The 24020-nt window shown below is 40.5% G+C and overlaps 1 protein-coding gene across 1 annotated transcript in view; it reads right to left on the bottom strand.

Moving 5' to 3' along the window:
* The window catches only part of LOC126273290 (mutS protein homolog 5-like), a 260615-nt gene that overhangs the window by 81327 nt on the left and 155268 nt on the right, over window positions 1-24020 (bottom strand). Inside the window, exon 17 of the mRNA XM_049976835.1 lies at window positions 6979-7119. Within this exon, the coding sequence (XP_049832792.1) occupies window positions 6979-7119 (141 nt within the window). The remainder of the gene's footprint in view (window positions 1-6978; window positions 7120-24020) is intronic.

The following is a 24020-nucleotide window of genomic DNA, read 5'->3' as shown; positions in this document are numbered from 1 at the left end:
ATAGCATCCGGCGACAAAAATCCGTTTCACCATCATTTAACATGAGAGCAATAAATGAAGACGAAACGACAAAGTCACTAAATGTAAGGACAGGTCACGTGTAGACTACCTACCTCCCCACCACAACTCTGACTGCTCTGTGCATCAGCCCCAGATTTACTATATTCCTGAACTGGGGCAATATTAGGTAGTGGCACCCAGCCACACTTCGGTAACCAGAAGCGGGTGAAGGTACTACGCATACGCGACTAAACTGCGAAAGAGCCCGCACGCAACTGCTCAAACAACTCTAATGCAAACAGTTGTCACGTCATCGGAGGCAATTTGTTGTTATGAAGCATTGCATAGTCTTCCTAAGCCTTCGACACATTGTGCTGTTGGCAGATGCTTGTATGAGCACTGAGTTTTGTTGTTGTATATGACGCATTTCCTTTGCAACTAAAGCTTTATTTTCGGGATTCCCCCCCCCCCCTCCCTTCCCCCCCCCCCCCCCTCTCGTTCTATTTTCGTTGCTGCAATACTATTCTGCAGTTGCGGGACAAAGTAATATCCTTAGTTAGAGTATTGGTTCTTACCAGTCAAAAATCACGCCAATTTAGCTGAAAACCAAAACAATGAAAAATTCCCGGAATTCTAAACAATTCCAGGGTTTTTCCCGGATGAAAAAATTCCCAGGTTTTTCCCATATACACCCTGGATATATTTTCATTGTGTCTTTGCTTTGAAACAGCACACACACACACACACACACACACACACACACACACACACACACACACTAAAAAAGAAATAAATAATCGAAATTCACACAGTGGTCCTTCGTACACGCTCGCAAAGATTTATAGTTGAAAGGCCACTAGTGATGTCACGACTGCAAAAAGTATTGCAACAGTTGAACATGGAACATTTCAACATTAAATATATCACTGACGTCATTAGATTTATGTCACTTGTTACAATGACACTGAGAAATTTTGTTGAGAAACTGCCAAATTCAAGGTACTTCCTTAAAAACTGCTGAATTCGTGTTATTTCCTTAAAACCAACCAAATTTGCATTATTCGTTACATTATCATTTAAACGAATTTTTTCTCTCCCTAATTACAGTACATTACAATAACTGCTTTCCCAGTGCTTCATCTACTGTTTCATCATTATGCACCATAGGTAACATTCAAATTGCTTTGTTTTTCTCTGGAATAAAGGAGACCAAAGTGGTATATTTTTGGTACCCAATGAGAGATGATGATATACTTTGAGACTTGGCAGGTAGAAATTCTTGGACAACCAAATTTTTGTTTTTTCTCAGTGTCTATGCATGTCAATCGTTGTTCTATTACTAAGAAAGCTAAGGGTAGATTGTGTATCAATTGCCGATGGACATATTTCTTTTGGAACCCTCGATCCAAGTAACTGATCTCTTGACAGTTTCTGTTGGCACAATGGAAATATTATTTGGGCCTGAAAGTTGCTTTCCATAGTATGTTACTAGTATGGAAGATTTTGGAATCAGCTAAAACGAATTTTTTGATGTCGTATTTTTCCTGCTTGTTAGGTATATACTGAATAAAACTGCAATGCCCACAGACAGCTGACAGTTTTTCATCTATGGTGACAATTTCACAGAGAGTGTTACTTTTTTTCAATTAACAACAATTCATCCAGAACTAAACAGAAGGACGTTAATATGTCATTTGCTTTTCTTTGATCCCTAGTGTTCATGTAATTAAATTGTAAACACTTAAGCAGGAAGAGACAACTCTGAATGACATTTGTATGGTTTTCTTTCTTGACGTCTATGAAGTAATATAATCCTAGAAATGTCATTTCTCAGTTCTGGAGATCGCATGAATGTCTCTTTCTCTCCAATACTACACAGTTTCCTTTTCATATTCAATATAAATACTTGTATATTTCATTACAGTATCAAAGACATCCAAAGACACGATGCTTGTGAGAGCAGATAATTCAATAGTAATATATTAGGTGACAGATTTTTGCCCAGCAAATATTTTCACGATTGTTTTGGCTTTAACTGAAATTGCAGATTTTCTTTTGTTTAATCTATTTGCCCCTTCCTGTGAAATACATCTCATTTGCAAGCCTACTACACCTTCACTACAATCGTATTTTGGATCATACTCCTGCTCACTTCATGATTCACACTCGTTATATTCAATGACTTCCTCTTCTTCGTCAGAACTGTCATCATCCCCATATGAATACTTTATTTCATCATCTGAATTCATAATGGATAGCTCATACAGTACCGTCAAGTTTGACTTTTTATGTGGCCTGAACAACAAAAATGTCTTTTGTACTTTGTAGACCACTTGCACACAAAACCAGACACAAAACAACAACTATATTAGAGAAGGGAGAAAACAAAGAGGAGAAATTTTGCTCACATGAGTAAGGGTGCAGTGTATTTTGCATGCCAAACATGATGCACTCACTTTTTAACTTCCCACTGATGTAGAACAAGTGTTCAGCAATGGACACAACCGTATCAGCAACATGGCTGAAGCAGCAGTGAAGGAACAGCTGTTTTCCCAGGTCCAACAATCAATCTAAACTTCCAAAAATTAAAAATTATTTTGCGCTTGATGTACTTTATATGCCAGCCCGCCTGCTGGTGAGTTAATTATTGAATGTCCCTTGCATTATTAAGAATATAAACTGCAAATCACATGCTACAGGTCATCTTAACCATCTTAGCTCTGCAAGTTTTGCATAGGGGATAATATCAGATTTTAACTTACTTTTCCTTTTTCATCCACAAATGTCTTGAGACATCATATTATGGGGTAACTCATAGTTGTTGCACAGAAGGGTGTAATAATATGTGGTGTTCACTCTACAGCATCAAATAGACAGCTCTTCAAACAGTTAGGGATACTGACAATAGCCTCATAGCCTGTTTACTCCCTCATATAGTTTACTGTCGGCGATCAACTAGAGTTTGAAATTATTAGTTACATTCATAAATATGACACTAGAAACAGAAATGATTTACACTAACCATCACTCAGCTATAGTGTGTGAGGTAGTCGGACATAAAAACCTTTCTCTCACCTATCCAGTTATATCAGAATTTAATTGATAATAAAAATAACTTCAAACACAAACTGAAACCATAACTGCTTGACAACTCCTTCTACTCTAGAAGAATTTCTGAATATACAGTAGTATGATTTTGTGTGTTCTTGTTTCAGAGAGTCTTGATCTGTAATTACGTGCAGTGGGACACTAAATCATGTGATCTATCCACGATTTAATGATTTGGCTGTTGATCTGACCTATACCATCTTATATTGGAATACCTTCTGGCCAATGTGAAGAATGGTTGACTACTATTAGGCAGTATGTGCAGCCTTCTTAAAAGTGTAAGTAGTCTGACAATGCCTATGTGGATTTGCTCAAACTGCTGGAATGGCACGATGCAGGTGGGGATGATAAGGCAACTGATTTTATTCTGCTGAACATAATTTACAGTCTCTATCTTTAGGCCAAACAGATGCTCTCTTCTCAAAAGATATTAATGATTGAACTTCTGGATGAGAGACACTATGAAGTGAGATGACAGCCTAAAGTCAGAAATCAGATGTAACAAATGAGTGGGCAGTTAGTGTTGAGACTTGGCAGTATGGCTGTGCAGTTCTGTTTGGTAGGCTGATGCATAAAGTTGCAACATGAGTGAACAAGCAAGGAGCAACTTTAATTCTTCCTCCTCCTTCTCCTCCTGTCTATGCAACATCTTTGAAATCTTATTATTTCACAGTAGTCTCAATACACTGCACAGTACTAATACATCTGATACAAACTACATGATATGGTCCAAATATCATAGCTGGGTGGCAATGCTTTCTCCAGTTTCTGCCAGAAAGCATGTGATGGTGGTTTATAGTCTGTGTAAAGCATGAACTGTTGATCTTCAATCGTGTGATGAATTTTTTTTCACAGCAGCATATGCAGATTAATTTCCTCTGTGAAATTATGACCAACTTGCTTGTGAAGATGATTGTTTTTAACTGAGAAAATGTGAGAGGTTACAACAGACTATTGCACTGCAAGACTATGTCTGGTGACGATTCATCTGCTGTGATTTAGAGATGCATGTGATGATGACTGAGATAAAGAATGCTGCATCTCTGAACTTGAGATCAGTAAAGCCCACGTGAACTGCCACCACGCACAGTAACGTATCACTGAATTCACAAAACCATTAAAAATTTATTAAATGGAACAGAGAAGTTGGTTATGCCTGAGAATCACCTTAGCTCACATGTTACAAAAGGCACTGCAAATGTAATAGTGGGGTAAGGATTAATAACCAAGCCATGTCAATATAAGTATTATAAAAGTCTACTGAGGGTGTTCAAGATGTTCTGCCTTGTTGTGTGGCATGCTAAGAATACTGTAAGTGAACTCTAGCACAATCTCATATCATGTGTTATCTCGTCTTTGCGTCAATAATAGTTCTGTGCTACATTATAGAGTTGAAATTGCCAATCAAATACTCAGGATGGTGTGAAAACTATGAATTTGAAATATTATGTGGAATGATTGATGGAAGGATCACTGAAAATAAAGTGATGAGACACAACATTATGACCATCTGCTTGACAGTGTGTTTGTCTACCCTTGGAATGTAATTCAGCACTGATTCTACATGGCATGGATTCAACAAGTACTTTGTTAAGTTTCCAAGGTATGTGACATGGGATGCTTACACACAACTCTCAAGCAATTCCAATAAACTATGGGCCAGTGGTTGGTTAGGGCAGAGCTGACACCTAACAGCATCCTAGACGTGTTTCGTCTGGTTCGAATAATGTGAACTTGGTGGCCTAGACATCAACCTGAGTTTGCTATCATGCTCCTCAAACCTCTACAGCTTGATTCTGGCTGTGTGACATGAACAGTTATCCTGCTGGAAGATCCCACTGCCACTGGGAAAGACATCAACCATGAAGGAGTGCAGGTGGTTCACAATACTGTTCATGCAGACTGCAGCTGTCATGGTGCCTTTGAGAACTACCACAGGTCCTATGGAAGCTCATGTGAATGTCTCCCATGGTATAACATTGCTGCCCATGAGCTTGTGTCCGTAACATGGTGCGTGCTTCGAGCAGCAATTAGCCTGTGTGATGGTGTATATGAACACAATCATCAACATGTTATAAGAAAAAAACATGAGTCATCCAACCAGCAACACATTTCCACTGACCTACAGTGTCGACAGCAATTGTAAATGAAAATGTTGTTTGGCCAACAGGGGAATATGTTTGTTGTGGAGCCCTATGTTGAACAATGTATACTAACTTGTGTTTTCTGAAACACTTCCACCTGCACCAGCGTTGTACTCAGTCATCACATATACCACAGATTCCAATCAATCCTCATTTACCAAATGGTCTAGGCTCTGACCTCTTAGTTCTGCATTGAGAGGCATGGATGCATAACACCCTCTCACCTACTCATGATTTCACCATCCTACAGACATTTTCCACAGATGCTCATGACAGTAGCATGCAAACAGCTTTATAGCTTTGTCATTTGGGACATAGCAATCTGCCCTTTTTCAAAGTTGATTATGCCAATACATTTTACCACTTACAGCTTGTATTGTCACTAGAATGATTGTTCATTCATCTCTGCTCTGCCTATATACTTTCTTTACCACATCATATGCCTGAAACATCAACAAGCAGCATTCAATCTCATGGAATGCAGTGGTAATACTGTTGTGACTTTAGTGTACCTGACTGCTGTGGACAGTCCTCAATGTGCTGGATGATCTGGGACTGTCCAAGTGTATACATTGTCTCTGATCATCACATGGGTACCAACTGAACTCCTTTACAGATACAACAAGCAGTGGTTAGGACCAACTGCTGTCTGAGGAGCAACAGAATCCCCAAGCAAGCAGCAGGGAGAATTCTTGGTTTGCTAACTTCAGCTTCTCAAGTGTCAGTCTGTGTAATCTCTCAAGAATGGGAAGTCAAGGCATTGTGATAATGTGTTATACAGTCGAACACTGTTGACTGTCTTATAGATACTGAGGTAAGTGATGTCTGGAGAAGTAAAACCTTGCAAAAACAAAAATCAGAGAGGAAAATCAAATCAAGCACATGAGGAAATTTTGCTAAGCATTACCTATAAGACAAAGACAGCCTACAAATGGTTCAGACTTTTAATTTTTTTCTGTGAGTAGTAAATTATTTATAATTGAAGAATTCTATGGCGAGTAAGTTACTGTTTGCAAGAAAAGGTGTTCAGAACAAGATTGACATAATTTAATTACAATTATCATCTTCAAGAAGTATCAACATTGCCAGGTTACTTAAATGTTACAGTCGTTACAATGAAATTGGCAGTAAAATCACCAAATGTTGTTTAAACCAGCTTTGTAACAGGATCAGTTTCTGATGTAATGAATCTTTTCATTGTAGTATTTTCTTGACATCATTGACTGAATTATTGTCAAGGACTACATAAAAAAGGAGATAAAATGGCAGTAGAAAAAAAAGATCCATGTCATTGCCAAAATTTTACAAATTTCTCAGAATGCCAGGTTTCAGATTCTGGGGGAAATACCAATAATCTTGAAAGTTTTTCAAGTGTTTCGGACACCTTCCAGGTTAGATTAAAGGAGGATATGGGATCTATTCTGAAGGGTATGCACTGATTTCATGTCATTGCACCTTCACTGATTTCATACAAATCAATCCATTCATTTCATTAAGCGCACTTAACGAAATTCATTCTACTGTGTGTCTGAGAAGCTAATAGCAAATATCGGATGGTGTAATAAAAGGTATCACACTCAAAATAAAATACGCAACTCATTTGCATAGTGTAATATTTATACAAAACACAGAAGAAGGTGGAACAAAAACCAAACTGGAATTGTTCATTTCTTTTAATCTAAGGAAACAAATATTAAGCTGAATACCTGATTACATATTCACAAACCTTCTGTGCCCTTTTTACAGTAGTTTCTTTCACTCCAAGAGAAAGTGCAACTCGTAGTGTAAAACTTGATTCTGTGCTTCCTTCTTTCAATTTATATAAATAAATAACATTGTCATCTCTATCAATAGTGTACTCCAGCACCTGAAGTTTAGATGCAAAAAAGTTTAAAATAACACAATGAGTCTATCACATGTAGTTATGGTCATGAATATGGCTTAAAGAACTAAAAAAGTAAAACCAATGTGTAAATCCTTGGTTGGAAAATTTGTTCAATAAAAAGATTTTCTTGGAATTTCAAGGTCCTTAACAGCCGAATTTTCAAAATATTCCCAAACTAATATTTGTCTTACATAAGAGCATGTTTTACTTTACTAGTTTTAATGGCCACAAATTAAAGTTTTTGAGCTCCTGAGTCACTTATTAGTGCAAGTTCAACTAGGATTTACAGTTTTATTAACAATTCTGTAAACTGTTCTGCATTACTTTCATCCAACAATATTCTCTGCCATGTTGTCTCATTGTGAATCCTTGAAAGGATCACACTCACAACTGTTGTCTTTGGAATGTTAGATCAGCAGACTTTGACAACAACAACACATAATATTTCACACTATGTCATCATTGGATGGGATACTGTTCACACTATGGCCATCATTGACTGAAAACAAGACACTGCAAGGGAGTTGGTAAATTGCTACTCTGTATTGAAATTAGTAAAAAAAGAACTTAACTGTGAATATTCAGTTCTGATATACAAACAAGCATGTTCTGATAAGGGCCATATTTATCTACTTTTTTTTATAAAGTTAAAAATTCGCCTTTGGTTTGAGGTGAGTGACAAATTCGCAGCTACGTGAAAAATTCTCATGCGCACATTATACTCTGTACTTCTAAAAAGCCTGATGTGGGAAACAGACCTGGAGACTGAGAACCAATGGGCAATAAGAAAGACAAAACTTCATTGCATATTAAAGCTGTGTGATGGACTGAGACTTGAACTTGGGCACATGCTCTACTGACTGAGATACCCAAGCACGATTCATGACCCACCCTCACAGCTTTACTTCTGCCAGGACCCCATCTCCTACCTTCCAAACTTCACAGAAGCTCTCCTGCGAAACTTGCACTCCTGGAAGAAAGGTTACTGCAGAAACATGGCTTTACCAAAGCCTGGAGATAGTTTTCAAATGAAATCTTCACTCTGCAGCAGAGTCTGCCTTATATGAAATTTCTTGGCAAATTAAAACTGTGTGTCGGACTGAGACTTGAACTTGGGACCTAAGCCTTTCGCATGCAAGTGGTCTAACAACTGAGCTACCCTAGTACAACTCATGCCCTGCCGTCACAGTTTTAATCTGCCACGAAGTTTCATATAAGCCCACACTCCACTGCAGAGGGAGAATTTCATTCTGCAAAAACATCCCTCAGGTTGTAGCTAAGCTATGTCTCCACAATATCCTTTCTTCCAGCAGTGCTAGTCTTGCAAGTTTCACAGAACTTTTGTGAAGTTTGGAAGGCACAAGATCAGGTACTGGTGAAAGTAAAGTTGTGAGGATGGGTCATAGTTGTACTTGCGTAGCTCAGTCAGTAGAGCAGTTGCCTGCAAAAAACAGAGCTCCCGAATTCAAGTCTCGATCTAGTGCACAGTTTTAATCTGTCAGGAAGTTTCAAATCAGCACAAACTCTGCTGCAGAGTGAAAATTTCATTCTGGAATAAGATAGATTCTTAACATCAGCTAGAGATAACCAAACCCCCTTCTTCACCTTTCGTTATGTGACTCCACAAACAATGTTTCAAATCAGAATCTTGCATGATTTGTAAACATATACTGTTCAGTATCTCATAATTCCATGCTTTTCAAAATTCCCTAACTCTTCCAGTACACTTAATTTCTCTGAGAATTCTCGGTTTTCCAGACAGTTTGTTACCCTGAAAGCCTATGCAAAGACATGTTTGTAATTAAGTAAATGTGAAACTAGATATAAATGTCACAAGAAGGGAAGATGTTTTAATCACATATATAAGAGACTTACAGTTTAAAAGAAATTGTTCCACTCCACAGACACAATTGACAAAACATTTTGTACACAGTCAGTTTCATATTTATAGTGATGAGACAGTTTAGAACTCTACCAAATATACAAACTGATAAATATTGATTTCTACTCCAATAATAGATACAAGCCCAGGAGAAGGATTGCTATCAGAAAGATTTAACTCAAGGGTCATTGTATACCACGTGGACCAGTGATCCCTTCCTGACCATATCCAATTCAATGAAATTTTGCAATGATGCTCCTCAACAGCAAAACTAAACCATGCAAAATTTGAGCTCATGATCAAAATAACCAAAGATTTAACAAGCATTTCTGTAGCGGCTGCAAAATTTTGTGACAGCTCTGCAAAAGTTTTAACCAAATTTAAAATGATATGAAACCAAAACTAGTAGTAATCCATAGAACGTACTTTAGGAATGAAAAAACCATACAATACTGATGTAATATACCACAATATTTGTTATTTTACAACCTGGTTTTCGACAGTTACACCTTCATCAAAACTGTAAAATTTTTGTGGTATCAAAGATTTTATACCTGTTGCATATACAGAAAGTCTCAGTTGGTTTTTAGAGATGACAATTATTAAGGTTTGACTTACAACTAAAGTAAGATGAATGCGTGAAACTATTTAGCTGCTGTGTGAAACTATTTAGCTTCTGTAAAATATGTGACACATTAAATAATGAACTATACAACAAATTAAAACAATTGTCCTGAAAGGAAATAAGTTGAACAACATGTAGTAAACTTTGGGGCGATTAAACAAGATAAACTCAACAGGCCGAATATTACAAACAGGTAAAATATTACAAGTGTGACTAAGAAGGCAGTGAAACATCTACAATCATCCAAAATGATTCTTTTAATAGTAAATGTACACACAGTAACTAAAATAAAGGAAAATGGGGCATATGAATAGGGGGACAATTTACTCTATGGTCAGGATGGGATTGCTAGCAGTCTCTGCAATTAGAAGTGGCAAGTAAGGTAACTGTGATCATTCAGTGCTATGTTTGTGAAAGCAGATATATGTTCTTCAGTTTCCATTATTTCAAGGCAGTTCATCTTCCTACCTAAGTGGATGTTATGGAAGAATTCATGTTGCACATTGTAAATGTGGCATTCTTTAGGTGGAAGAAAAGTATAGTCTCCTTCTCCCTCTCCTTCTTCGATGGTGTTTTTTCAAGTGGATGGATATTGCCATGCCAGACTGGCTCTTATACAGGTTTTCATAATTACCAGTGATTCTGTATATTCCACTCTTTTGCATAGCTGATGTGCTGTCTTCACCATTGAGCATCAAGTGTCCAATAGTTTGTCCACACAAAATGAAGTTTGGAAGTTCTTGGATCCAAGCTTTCTGGCCACATACAGAGAGACTTTTCCTAAATATGGAATTATGCTCCTTTTACTAAGGTCTTTAGGCAGTGGGTTGAGCATAGGATAAAGAAGACTGAAGACTTTTTGTTTTTTATACATTACGGCGTACATTGTGGCAGCAGTGTAAAAATACTACCAATTAAATCTAATATTATTGACACTCTAATGCAAGACCAATTAAATGATCTCTTTGTGTGTTACAATTTATTGAAGAGGTCTCAATATGGTTACCAAAACACACAATCAATAACTGACAAGAAGCTGTATTATCAGTTGTACATGATTTTGAGAATAGGGAGCACACTTGTACCAGTCTAGCACTTCTAACCATGGCATCTGACACAGTGTTTTAATTAAGAAACTTGAAAGATATGGAAGAACTGAAATAAGGCTATCACTACTGAAATTGTATTTGACTAACAGAAACCAAATGATTGTTGTAAATTAAAAAAAAAATCTGACCTTCCCAAGGTAAAATATTGAGTCCCACAAGAATCTGTGTTGGAACCTTTCTTATTTATTGTTTATGAGAATGAATGGCATTAAGTAACACTTACTCTTTTCCATTAGAAATATTAATAATGGATCAAATGAATTCAAGAACCCTGTAAAATTTTTAGACATGTACCTCAATAGTAAATTATGCTGGAACATTCACACAGAAATGCTCTATACATAAGCTGGCAAAGGTTTTATACACTCCTGTAAATTGAAATAAGAACACCGTGAATTCATTGTCCCAGGAAGGGGAAACTTGATTGACACATTCCTGGGGTCAGATACATCACATGATCACACTGACAGAACCACAGGCACATAGACACAGGCAACAGAGCATGCACAATGTCGGCACTAGTACAGTGTACATACACCTTTCGCAGCAATGCAGGCTGCTATTCTCCCATGGAGACGATCGTAGAGATGCTGGATGTAGTCCTGTGGAACGGCTTGCCATGCCATTTCCACCTGGCGCCTCAGTTGGACCAGCGTTCGTGCTGGACGTGCAGACCGCGAGAGACGACGCTTCATCCAGTCCCGAACATGCTCAATGGGGGACAGATCCGGAGATCTTGCTGGCCAGGGTAGATGACTTACACCTTCTAGAGCACATTGAGTGGTACGGGATACATGCGGACGTGCATTGTCCTGTTGGAACAGCAAGTTCCCTTGCCGGTCTAGGAATGGTAGAACGATGGGTTCGATGACGGTTTGGGTGTACCGTGCACTATTCAGTGGCCCTGTGTGCCTCGGTCGTATGCAGTCCTGATTGTGGCGCTCACCTGCACGGCGCCAAACACGCATACGACCATCATTGGCACCAAGGCAGAAGCGACTCTCATCGCTGAAGACGACACGTCTCCATTCGTCCCTCCATTTACGCCTGTCGCGACACCACTGGAGGCGGGCTGCACAATGTTGGGGCGTGAGCGGAAGACGGCCTAACGGTGTGTGGGACCGTAGCCCAGCTTCATGGAGACGGTTGCGAATGGTCCTCGCCGATACCCCAGGAGCAACAGTGTCCCTAATTTGCTGGGAAGTGGCGGTGCGGTCCCCTGCGGCACTGCGTAGGATCCTACGGTCTTGGCGTGCATCCGTGCGTCGCTGCGGTCCGGTCCCAGGTCGACGGGCACGTGCACCTTCTGCCGACCACTGGTGACAACATTGATGTACTGTGGAGACCTCACGCCCCACGTGTTGAGCAATTCGGCGGTACGTCCACCCGGCCTCCCGCATGCCCACTATACTCCCTCGCTCAAAGTCCGTCAACTGCACATACGGTTCACGTCCACGCTGTCGCGGCATGCTGCCAGTGTTAAAGACTGCGATGGAGCTCCGTATGCCACGGCAAACTGGCTGACACTGACGGCGGCGGTGCACAAATGCTGCGCAGCTAGCGCGATTCGACGGCCAACACCGCGGTTCCTGGTGTGTCCACTGTGCCGTGCATGTGATCATTGCTTGTACAGCCCTCTCGCAGTGTCCGGAGCAAGTATGGTGAGTCTGACACACCGGTGTCAATATGTTCTTTTTTCCATTTCCAGGAGTGTACCTCCTTGGGTAACTGAAAAATTGTGTGAGTACAGAATTCATGCTCATGGTATTCTATGCTTTTCTTAATAAGCACTTGCATTATGCAACACTTCTTTATGGAAACTAAGCCGGAGCAAAAGAGGTTTCCTGTAGCAGAAAAAGTCATTAGATGCAGTTTTGGTTTCAACAACTAAACTTCCTGCAGACAGTAATTTGTTGAGCAAAAATACTTACAGTATGCAGTCTATACATACTCAAGATACGTAGGCATGCCAAACAGAACATCCACATGTATGAAAGTAAATTAGATGTGCACCCATATGAAACCAGAAACAGGAACTTACTGGATATTCCGCAGACTTGTTCTTGTGGAATCCAAACAGGTTTGCCACAAGTTCCCCCAAGTGAAATTCCCTGATATTTCCCTTATTTCCAGAAACTTTTTAGCATTTTTTCCTGACAAATTTTGAGATTTCAAGGGTAAATAAAGGTATAAGTTGACAAAAAATTGTAAGGGACGTCTGTATTTTTCCCCCATGTGAACAAAAATCTTAAGTACTAACATCAACATCTTTTGTAATGGACTGCTTTTAGATGGAGAAAGCAACCCAAATGGTATATATGTTTCATTGAGAACACTGTTGTTATTTTATTTCAATAACACAAAACACACCTGGTGACAAAAATATGCATTTCCTTGGAGCCGCAAGACAGATTTAAAATATATTCACTCATTTTACAAATGATGTCAGAGAAAAATAGGCCTCTTGAAAGAATTGTATAAGGCAGGAAGAGTTGTGTAAACCAAAGCTACAGGTAACTGACAACAAAATATTGTTTCTACTATGTTCATTATTGTCAGTTATTACCCACTGTGTTATGTCTATTATTTCACAGGTGTTGTGTGATTTTTCTTTGGAGAAATATATGAGTATGTAGCGTACAAACTGACAGCAACTGCCACAATTTTCTTCTTATTGTCCATACCTTCTCATATATAAACTACTTCTGAAGTACCAAGATGTACTGCAATAAATAAAATGTCTATAAAACGTCGCACTGTACAATGTACATGGGGTGAGAGAGTCACAATTCCTTAAATCCATCACCCTGCCGAGGAGTACCTTGGTCCTTGGTACATGGATAAATCACGAAAAGCCACTGCATTATGCCACATGCAAAAAGACCCAGCCTGTGGGCAGATCAGTGGGACTAGATCCGATGGCCTGCGCATTTAGTGAGAAATGATGGGCTTCAGATCGGCAGGCCCAATCTGTTAAGAGATACCTGCAGAAATGTCCTGTAGCTTCATCGTAGCAATCCACTCATGTGGCCAGATATTCACGTGTCACAGATACACACCATGTTGATGAAATGAGACCATGGTGATCAATCCATGCAACAGACAGCTTGCGCAAATACTCTGAGAATCCATATTAATGAGGACAGGTAGCAATTCACTATAAAGATGATCACAGAGCCACAGACAGGCACGAAGAAAAGACAATCACACTCTCACAACTAAATTTTCGGCCATAGCCTTTGTCAGAAAATGAGAACACACATACATTCACACAATCACTCAGACACAACTCACACACACGTGACCACAATCTCCAGCTGCTCCGTCAACGATCACTGAGAATCAGATCCAAACAAACCATTCCTCATATCTCCCTGCCTCTTGTCAGCAGCTACTAGTTTAACAGCAAGAAGTGGTGGCAACACCCAGCCACAGACAATGCATGACATCTCAGAAAACAAACCATTTCATCTACTGAGACAAAACCAAGCTTTTTCTGGAGCTTGTTTTTTTTAAAAAAAATTCCTTGGTATTTCCCTGACAGATTTGAAATACCCTGAAAAAATAATTTTCTACATGCTCACAAAATATTTTTCAATAATATACGACATAGCACAAGGGCATTACATGAAAATAAACTCAAAATAATGGTAGAGGTATGGCTGAAAAAGAAGGCATTTTTAACATAAAGGAATTTATATAAAATGAAAAAAGATGATTCTTTACTTTTTAATTATGGGTACAGGGTAAGCAGTATCTATGTACAATATTTATGCAATAATATTTACATATATCTACCATTTGCATAATTTTGTATGCACTGATGATGCCTTATACAGCAGTTGTGTACAAATGCATGGTCTCAAGGTGAAATGAATTAATAAAATCTTCTCGGGCTTCCAGCTACATTAGGTGCTCAAAATCTCACAAGCTTTTGACAGAGCTCTCTTCGGACATTGTGAAGAGGTAAATTACTGCTATGTCGCTGGTACATAGCCGTGCTGGGAAAATGTCTGGCCAGCCTGGATCGTTGTGTGTGTCGCATCAAGAACACTAATGATTTTATCAACCAAATTAAACATCTGTGGTTTGGGTGAGGTGATATGATGGTCAGGAGTGATGTGGTCTCTCTATTTACATGCGTTGCTGCTAAAGACTGCACTGATCTCCTCTCCCAGTTAGTCGATAGTACGACTTGGGATTGTTTAAGCACACCCTGACATAATCATATTTCCACCAGCTGGACGACCTGGCAATGAGAAGTCCATTAGCTCAATCCATAGCCAACCTTATTATAGTGAAACTTAAACACTGCTATGGTCATGGCTCCAGATAAGCAAAGTTACTTTTATCGTTACATTGATGACACTTTTATCATCTGGCCCCTTGGATCTGAAAAACTGGGAGAATTTTTAGACCACCTGTACAGCATTCATGACCACATTAGGTTTACAGTGGAAGTGGATACAGATGGTGCATTGCCCTTCCTTGATGTCCTCATTCACTGGAAAACCAATGGACACCTCAGCCACAGTATGTACAGGAAACCTACACACACGAATCAGTATTGCATGCTCTTAGCCACCACCATCCAGCACAAAAATGTGGTCTTCTGAACATCCTCGTCCACTGTGACAAAGTCATTTCAAATGTTGAAAATCTATGACTAGAACTAATCCACCGCTGAAAAGTCTTCTGGGAAAATGGCTACAATCACTGCCAGGTATCAGAAACTGTGTCTGGTGAGACATGCAGGAAAAACACCACTGAAAAAGAGAACAAGAGACTTGCATTTTTGCGTTTCCATGGCACAGTGTTGGGAAAGTTTAGCCAGCTCCTGAAGAGACATGACAGCTCAACACTGTTCAGGCCACCAACAAAAATACAACAGCTCAAGAGGCCCATGAAGGATGATCTTGGGCTTAGAATGCCTGGAGTGTACAAAATACCATGTCAGTGCGGCTGCTGCTACAGTGGACAAACAGTACAAACTGTGAATCAACGCCAGAAAGAACATGAGAAATCTTTAAGCCTCTGGAGAACATACCTGACAATAGTTGGAAGGTAGTGATGGATAAAGATCATCTGCTGATTGGGCAGCACGTGCTACAATGAACTGTCCATGGCCATGGTCATGAGCGCTGACACCACTGCCCCAAGGGACATCGTTCTGCACTAGCACGATGACTCTGTCACCAGGACCACAGACACACACTACTATTATGATGCTCTAGAGTATCCCATTATGTTTTGGAAAGGGCAAGAAAACCGAGCGAGGTGGCGCAGTGGTTAGACACTGGACTCGCATTCGGAAGGACGACGGTTCAATCCCGCGTCCGGCCATCCTGATTTAGGTTTTCCGTGATTTCCCTAAATCACTTCAGGCAAATGCCGGGATGGTTCCTCTGAAAGGGTACGGCCGACTTCCTTCCCTAATTCCATGAGACTGATGACCACGCTGTCTGGTCTCCTTCCCCAAACAACCAACCAACCAACCAAAGGGCAAGAAAGATATCATTTTAGTATTCCTCAAACAAATTCGGTGACTTGGTGACTGAAGCCAAACAAAAAAGTGACAGGCATGGATTTCTATGCCTTTCACCTGATGGTCATGAACACAACTTCATCTTACCATTGTTGTGCAGGACACATCTGTCACAATTTTTGGTTGACATGTATACTGAGGTCGAGAGTGAGTATATAAGATTCATGGCACTAAATCAAATTAAGCTGCCTCCAGAGAATTATGTCCACTTGCAAGACGCAATTGCGAAATATGGCATTGTAAATCAAAATTACTTAGGTCAGATGGCTATCGTCCCATGTGTTCTCCTTTATCTGGAACTATGGTCGGCCAGATTTATTTATCACCTTCATGTGCAACCCAACCTGAACCGAGGTCAGGGAAGAACTGATGATCAGGCAGAAACTGACAGACTACCATGACATTGTTGCATGACTTTTCAAGGTTACAGAGCAAAAGCTGGTGGCCCACCTTACGAAAGGGCAAGTTTTTTGTGAAGCACAGTGCTTCATGTACTCTACTGAGTTCCAAAGATGGCTTGCTCCATAAGCACTTGCTGCTATGGTTAAAACAGAAGTTGCGGCCTAACCAAAACGATGAAGTGATATCAGCAGAGTTGCCAGAGTCCAACGCAGACAAACAGCTGTACAACACTTGCAAATACATAAACAAAGGCATGAGCAGGTGAAATTTATTGTGCAACAGCAGGGCTATGCTAACATTTTCAATAAGACAAAGTGCAGATGTTTCAAGCATGTTGATATGTGAGAAACAATGAAGCAGTGTGATGGATCTTGGGCTTGCCACTGCACGAGAGGCATCCAATAGTGACACATCTAGCACTGCAATTTTCCAATAGTGAGTGCATGTACTTCAAGGAGGCCAATTTGCATTACTGAATAGTAACACTGCCACCACCACCCTCACCACATTTTTCCATCTGTGCCAGATCACATCAGTACCAAGAAACAACACAGGTCAGTAGTGACATATATATTAATGAAGTGCTGAAGCTTACTGAGGACAAAGTTTCCTGATGGTGGGAAAATGACTGACTGATTTCGATACAAATATCCCACACTGAGCAGCAGGGTTGTCCACTGAGTTGCTCAGGGAACTCAGTTATGACAAAGCACCTTTGGGGGCCAAGTTGGGTAGAATGAGCCCCTGCTAGTACCAGAACTAAAGCACATTTTCAATGAAGTTTGAGCCACATGGAGAATGGGGTCTTCATTTCTTGGATACATCTGAGAGCATTGGCAAGACATTCCTGTTGAATTTTTCTGCAGGCTCACATATACAAGAACAGGAATGTCGTGCTAGCTGTTGCATCCCCAGAGATAGATGTGACCTTGCTCAGCAGAGGAAAACTGGTCAATCAGTGTTCAAGCTTCCTCTCAACCTTATGCGTGAGGAAATGACCAATAGCAATGTAAGCAAGAGCAGTGGCTGTGCCGCTGTGTTGCAGCAGTGCAAACTGTTTGTGTGGGATGAATGCTCAATTTCATACAAGCATATGATTGAGGCGCTTGACCGAAGCTTGCAAGGTATCAGTGGTAACTGAATGTTAATGGGTGAAGTAGTTGTCCTGCTCACAGATGACTTCCAACAGACACTGTCAGTAACTGAGCAAGGCAGTACAGCAGATGAAATCAAAGCATCCCTCAAATTCCCACCATGGTGGGCACATGTAGAAAGTTTACAGCTGACAACTAATAAGAGAGTCCAACTCCACAATGACCAAGAGTTTGGGCTCTTTGCCCAATAACCACTTGAGATTGGCGAGGGCCGCATCACAATGGATGCGGAACACCTACTAAACTTTGAAAGCCGCTTTTGCAATGTTGCAAGCTTGTAAGATAACCTAATTAATAAGGTTTTTCTGAGCTTATATGAAAACTTGAGCAATGGGAAGTGGTTTTATGAAAGAGTTATCTTGGCACCTAACAATGAATCGGTGGGAAAATTGCTCAAGTACATGATAAGGTGATACATGCATGTCAATTGATACAGTGATGACAAGAGATGACGCTACTTCATCCCCTGTACAGTTTCTTAACTCGTTAGAGCTGTTTCAGGTGCTGTCCCACAAGTTGAAGCTGAAGGTGGGTGTGCCTATCTTACTAATGCATAAGCTGGATGCACCATGATTGTGCAATAGCACCAGGTTATATGCTTCATAGACCTGAGAAGGCATATCATGTGGGGCCTCCATCATCACTGGCAAAGACAAGGAAGAGACCGTATAATACCACAAATTCCCATCATCCGAACAAACTTACCATTCCAGTTTAAATGCTCGCAGTTCTCAATGAATGTGGCCTTCCTGACCACCATAAATAATAGTTACGGACAAACATTAAAAGTAGCAGATATTCATCTGGGTACCCCACGTTTCTTGCTCAGAAAGTCTATGTTGGCTACTCGCCTGTATTGATAGCCAGAGATCTCCTCATATACACAGAATAAGAAGTTTTGGGGTGTTGTTTACAGAGACGTATTGCAGCAGAGTTCCGGCTCTCCATACATAGCAAGATAAGTATGATATTTTCTGTGCTTGCCATGTCAAAAACAGTCATGCAATCATTTACTCCCTTTCCTGACACATTTTGTACTTTGATACTCAGCTACATACAAATTTTTTCCTTAAGCAAATGAGTAAGTTTTGAGGGACCAGTATTCTCTTTAGGAAACAAATGGAAACTAGTATGAAAAATGTTGACAAGGACTGTCATTGTTTAAAAGAAAATCTTAGTAAAATTCATAAAAATCATCACCCAGAATGTCTGAAGTTAGGCGAGTGATGGAGCCCCTTAGGGAAATAGCGTACAGGGCTGGAAAGAATTCCAATGTGCACTCAGTTAGTCTGCCGGGGGACCTCATCCAAGATGTGGAGGTGGCCTTGCCTGCAGCTATCGAGCATACGGGGTGCAGTCGTCTGCAAGTAGTTGCTCACTTCGGCACCAATGATGCCTGTCACTTGGGTTCTGAGGCGATCCTCAGTTTCTACAGGTGGCTGGTGGATTTGGTGAAGACCACTGGCCTCGCACGCGGGATGCAAGCAGAGCTCTCTGTTTGCAGCATCGTTCCCATAGTGGATCGGGGTCCTTTGGCTTGGAGCCGAGTGGAGGCTCTCAACCAGAGGCTTCGTCGACTCTGAAGGTCTTGCCTGCAGATTTCTAGACTTGCGCTATTGGTTGGGGAATTGTAGGACACCCCTAGATAGGTCAGGGGACCACTACACAAAGGAAGCGGCTACTCGGGTAGCAGAGTACTTGTGGCGTGCACGTGGTTTTTTTTTTAGGCTAGGCAGTAGTGCGAGGTTTCCTGATGAACACTCACCAGTCAACATGCAGGCAGGGAAATCAGGATGTGCTCAGTGTAAAGACACTTCAGCTATCAAGATATTAGCAGTAAATTTTCAGTGTTCAGAATAAAGTTCCTGAATTTACTGCCCTCCAGGAAGTATGTGGCACACAAATTATTCTTGGGACTGAGACCTGGCTGAACCCTGAGATAGGACGTTCTGAAATATTTAGTGAGGGTTGGAACGTGTATTGGAAAGACAGCTTAGACACCGTAGGAGTTGGTCTCTTCATTGGAGGTGACAAAAAAAAAATACTGTGTCTACTGAGGTCGAAGTAGAGTGTGATTGTGAAGTTATCTGGACACGTTTAACAGGGCTAGGAGAAATAAAGGTAATTGTTGGGTGTTATTACCGGCCACCAGGTGCCACCATGATAGTTCTAGAATCATTCAAAGGGAATCTACACTCTGTATCACAGAAGTACCCGGATCATGCTATATTAGTCGAAGACGACGTCAACCTACCTAGTATAGACTAGGATGTCTATGGATTCATTACAGATGGTACAGACAAGCTGTCATGTGAATTACTTTTGAATACATTATCCGAAAACTGTCTTGAGCACCTAAATTGACAGCCAACGCGTAATGGAAATATTTTAGATCTGGTAGCCACGAACAGACCAGACCTCATCAATGGTGTCAGTATTGAGACAGGGATTAGAGATCATGATGTTGTCATTATGACTATGGTTACGAAAGTTAAAAATGTCGGTCAAGACGGCTAGGAGAGTATTCTTACTAGAAAGACAAGATAAGCAGTTGTTAGCATCCCACTTAGTAAATGAATCGACTTCATTTACTTCCCGTATGATGGACGTGGAAGAATTATGTGCAAATTTTAAACACATTGTAAATCACACATTGGAGAAGTATGTGCTGGAAAAGTGGGTTATGGACGGAAAAGACCCACTGTGGTTTAACAGCGCAATTTGGAGACTGTTCAGGAAGCAAAGACAGTTGCACTCGCGGTACAAGAAAGATCGGGAGAATGAGAACAGGCAAAAGTTAGTAGAGATTCGTGCTGCTGTAAGAATAGTGATGCACGAAGCATACAAGCACTATCACCTTCATGCCTTAGCAAAAGATCTTGCTGAAAACCCAAGGAAATTCTGGTCTTACGTAAAATCGGTAAGCGGATCGAAGGCTTCCATCTAGTCACTCACTGATGAGTCTGGCCTGACAACATAACGCAGCTAAACGAAAGCTGACATTTTAAATTTAGCATTTGATAAATCTTTCACGCAGGAGGATCGTACAAACATACCGCCGTATGAATCTTATGCAGATTCCCGTATGGAGGGCATAGTGACAGACATCTCTGGGGTTGTGAAGCAGCTGAATGGGTTGAAGATAAATAAATCGCCAGGTCCTGATGGGATTCCAATTCGGTTTTACAGAGAGTACTCTACTGCATCGGCTTCTTACTTATCTTGCAATTGCCGCAAATCTCTTGCCCAATGTAAGGTCCCAAGCGACTGGAAAAAAGCACAGGTGACGCCTGTATATAAGAAGGGTAGAAGGACGGATCCTCAAAATTACAGACCAGTATTCTTAACATCGGTTTGTTGCAGGATTCTCGAACATATTCTCAGTTCGTATATAATGAATTTCCTTGAGACATAGAATTTGCTGTCCATGCATCAGCACGGCTTTAGAAAGCATCGCTCCTGCGAAACGCAACTCGACCTTTTTTCACGATATGTAGCGAACCATGGATGAAGGGTATCAGACGTATGCCATATTCCTTGACTTCCGGAAAGTGTTTGACTCGGTGCTCCACTGCAGTTTCCTAACTAAGGTATGAGCATATGGGAGTGGTTCCCAAATATGAGTGGCATGAAGAGTTCTTAAACAATAGAACCCAGGAAGTTGTCCTCGATGGTGAGTGTTCATCGGACGTGAGGGTATCATCTGGAGTGCCCCAGGGAAGTGTGGTAGGTCCGCTGTTGTTTTCTATCTACATAAATGATCTTTTGGTTAGGGTGGGTAGCAATGTGCGGCTGTTTGCTGATGATGCTGTGGTGTATGGGAAGGTGTTGTAGTTGAGTGACTGTTAGGAGGATACAAGATGACTTGGACAGGATTAGTGATTGGTGTAAAGAATGGCAGCTAACTCTAAATATATATAAATGTAAATTAATGCAGATGAATAGGAAAAATAATCCCGTAATGTTTGGATACTCCATTAGTAGTGTAGCTCTTGACACAGTCACGTCAATTAAATATTTGGGCGTAACATTGCAGAGCGATATGAAGTGGGAGAAGCATGTAATGGCAGTTGTGGGGGAGGCGGATAGTTGTCTTTGGTTCATTGGTAGAATTTTGGGAAAATGTGGTTCATATGTAAAGGAGACCACTTATAAAACACTAATACGACCTATTCTTGAGTACTGCTCGAGCATTTGGGATCCCTATCAGGTCGGATTGAGGGAGGACATAGAAGCAATTCAGAGGCGGGCTGCTAGATTTATTACTGGTAGGTTTGATCATCATGTGAGTGTTACGGAAATGCTTCAGGAACTTGAGTGGGAGTCTCTGGAGGAAAGGAGACGCTCTTTTCGTGAATCGCTACTGAGGAAATTTAGAGAACCGGCATTTGAGGCTGACTGCAGTACAATTTTACTGTCGCCAACTTATATTTCACGGAAAGACCACAAAGATAAGATAAGAGAGATTGGGACTCATATAGAGGCATATGGGCAGTCATTTTTCCCTCGTTCTGTTTGAGAGTGAAACAGGGAGAGAAGATGCTAGTTGTGGTATGAGATACCCTCCGCCACGCACCGTATGGTGGATTGCGGAGTATGTATGTAGATGTAGATGTAGATGTAGAAGTGGATTCTGCATACTGATTTCTAGACCAGTAAATTTTTTACGAACATATATGCTACAAAATGATTAATAAATACTGTTATTTTCATACAAGCTTCCTTTTACTTCAGATGGCACTTAAGAAATAAAAACTTGAGGTTCCACAACAGAAATATTACTGGCACTGCAAGAAAAGTCTGTCCCAGATACTTGTTTAGAAAGCTGGTGTGTCAACCATTAAAAAAGCATAAATTAAAAAGTGATATGATTAAAAAAATTGTAACCCAACTTAGTGGTCAACACAAGAGCAGAAACAAAGCAATGTAGAATCTAACCTCTGAGATTTCCAGGCTGAAATTATCTGAACTCATTTGTTTTACCCTACATGCTTGTAACAACTCACACATAAGTATGTTGATCTTTCCTGTCAGATGTCAGTAAGAGAATCCTAGATTAAAACTTCAAACTGTTGATCAGCTTTGTTAGTTTCTCTCAAATAGATTCTTCTCAGTGCTTTGCACTTCGGCATTATTTCTCTTCGTAACCATCTCTTCTCTTCATAACCATTTCCAATCATTACTAGTCATAGGATGAAGATTTTTTACAGGAAGAAGTTTTTAGTGATCTGCTCACTAGCTCAGATACAAAAATATTAAGAACTTTTTGACATTTAATTTTATTTTTCAGTTTCAATAATGTCTTCCAACTTTGTAGAAGTTTTCTGGCTGCCATTCAGACTGCAATTTTGCGCAGGTACCTCTGACAGCTGGTAATCAAGAGATACCCTGGATTTCAGTGAGTGAAGAGGTGATTCATAAAGTAGAGCAATATTGGCGCAGCTGGCTCATCTGCACGTTAGTGCTCCATTGACTCTATTGGTGGACATGAGCTACTTGGCAATTTGCTGCAACAGTGTGTGGATTCAAATAGCCTTTCAGGTCGGGCAACCACAGCTAAAGAACCTGTACATAATGCAGAGGACAATCAAGCAATTTAAAATCAAATATGGTAAAATAGTCTACATTAAACAAAGTGAAAGTCCAAATCTGCAATTTGTCTTTATTGTATTTTCCCCTGTATGACGACCAGTTTCGTACCCTGGAAGTATATCTTCAGCTCATATAAAACTAATACTTCATGTGCCATGAGTTCCAAGGTGCAAGTGCACATAAAAACCTGGAACTTCTTGGTAAAACCATGGATGAACTGGCAGATGGGCATCTACTCCAAAATGTGCATGACAGGTAAAACATCTCCAAAACTCTGTCAAAAGATGACAGAGGAAGACGTTTTACACTTTTTACTGACCACAAGCCACTAACTTGTTTCTTCCAATGCACATTGGATCAGGGCTCACTGCGGAAGTGTAGACAAGCAGAATATATAGCCCTATTTACAACCTATGTATGTCGCATTTCAGGTAGGAACAACATTGTCGCAGACTGCCTGTTGCAATACTGTGCCAGCCTAGAGGCAGTGCCATGAGCCGGGATAGCGGCCAAGCAACAAGAGGACACTGTGCTGCATGACTTCTTCCAAAGTGAACACACAGCCCTGGAGCTG

The sequence above is a fragment of the Schistocerca gregaria genome, chromosome 5 (assembly GCF_023897955.1).
Source record: "Schistocerca gregaria isolate iqSchGreg1 chromosome 5, iqSchGreg1.2, whole genome shotgun sequence".
NCBI classification, from domain to species: domain Eukaryota; kingdom Metazoa; phylum Arthropoda; class Insecta; order Orthoptera; family Acrididae; genus Schistocerca; species Schistocerca gregaria.
This window is presented reverse-complemented; position numbering and strand designations above follow the sequence as displayed.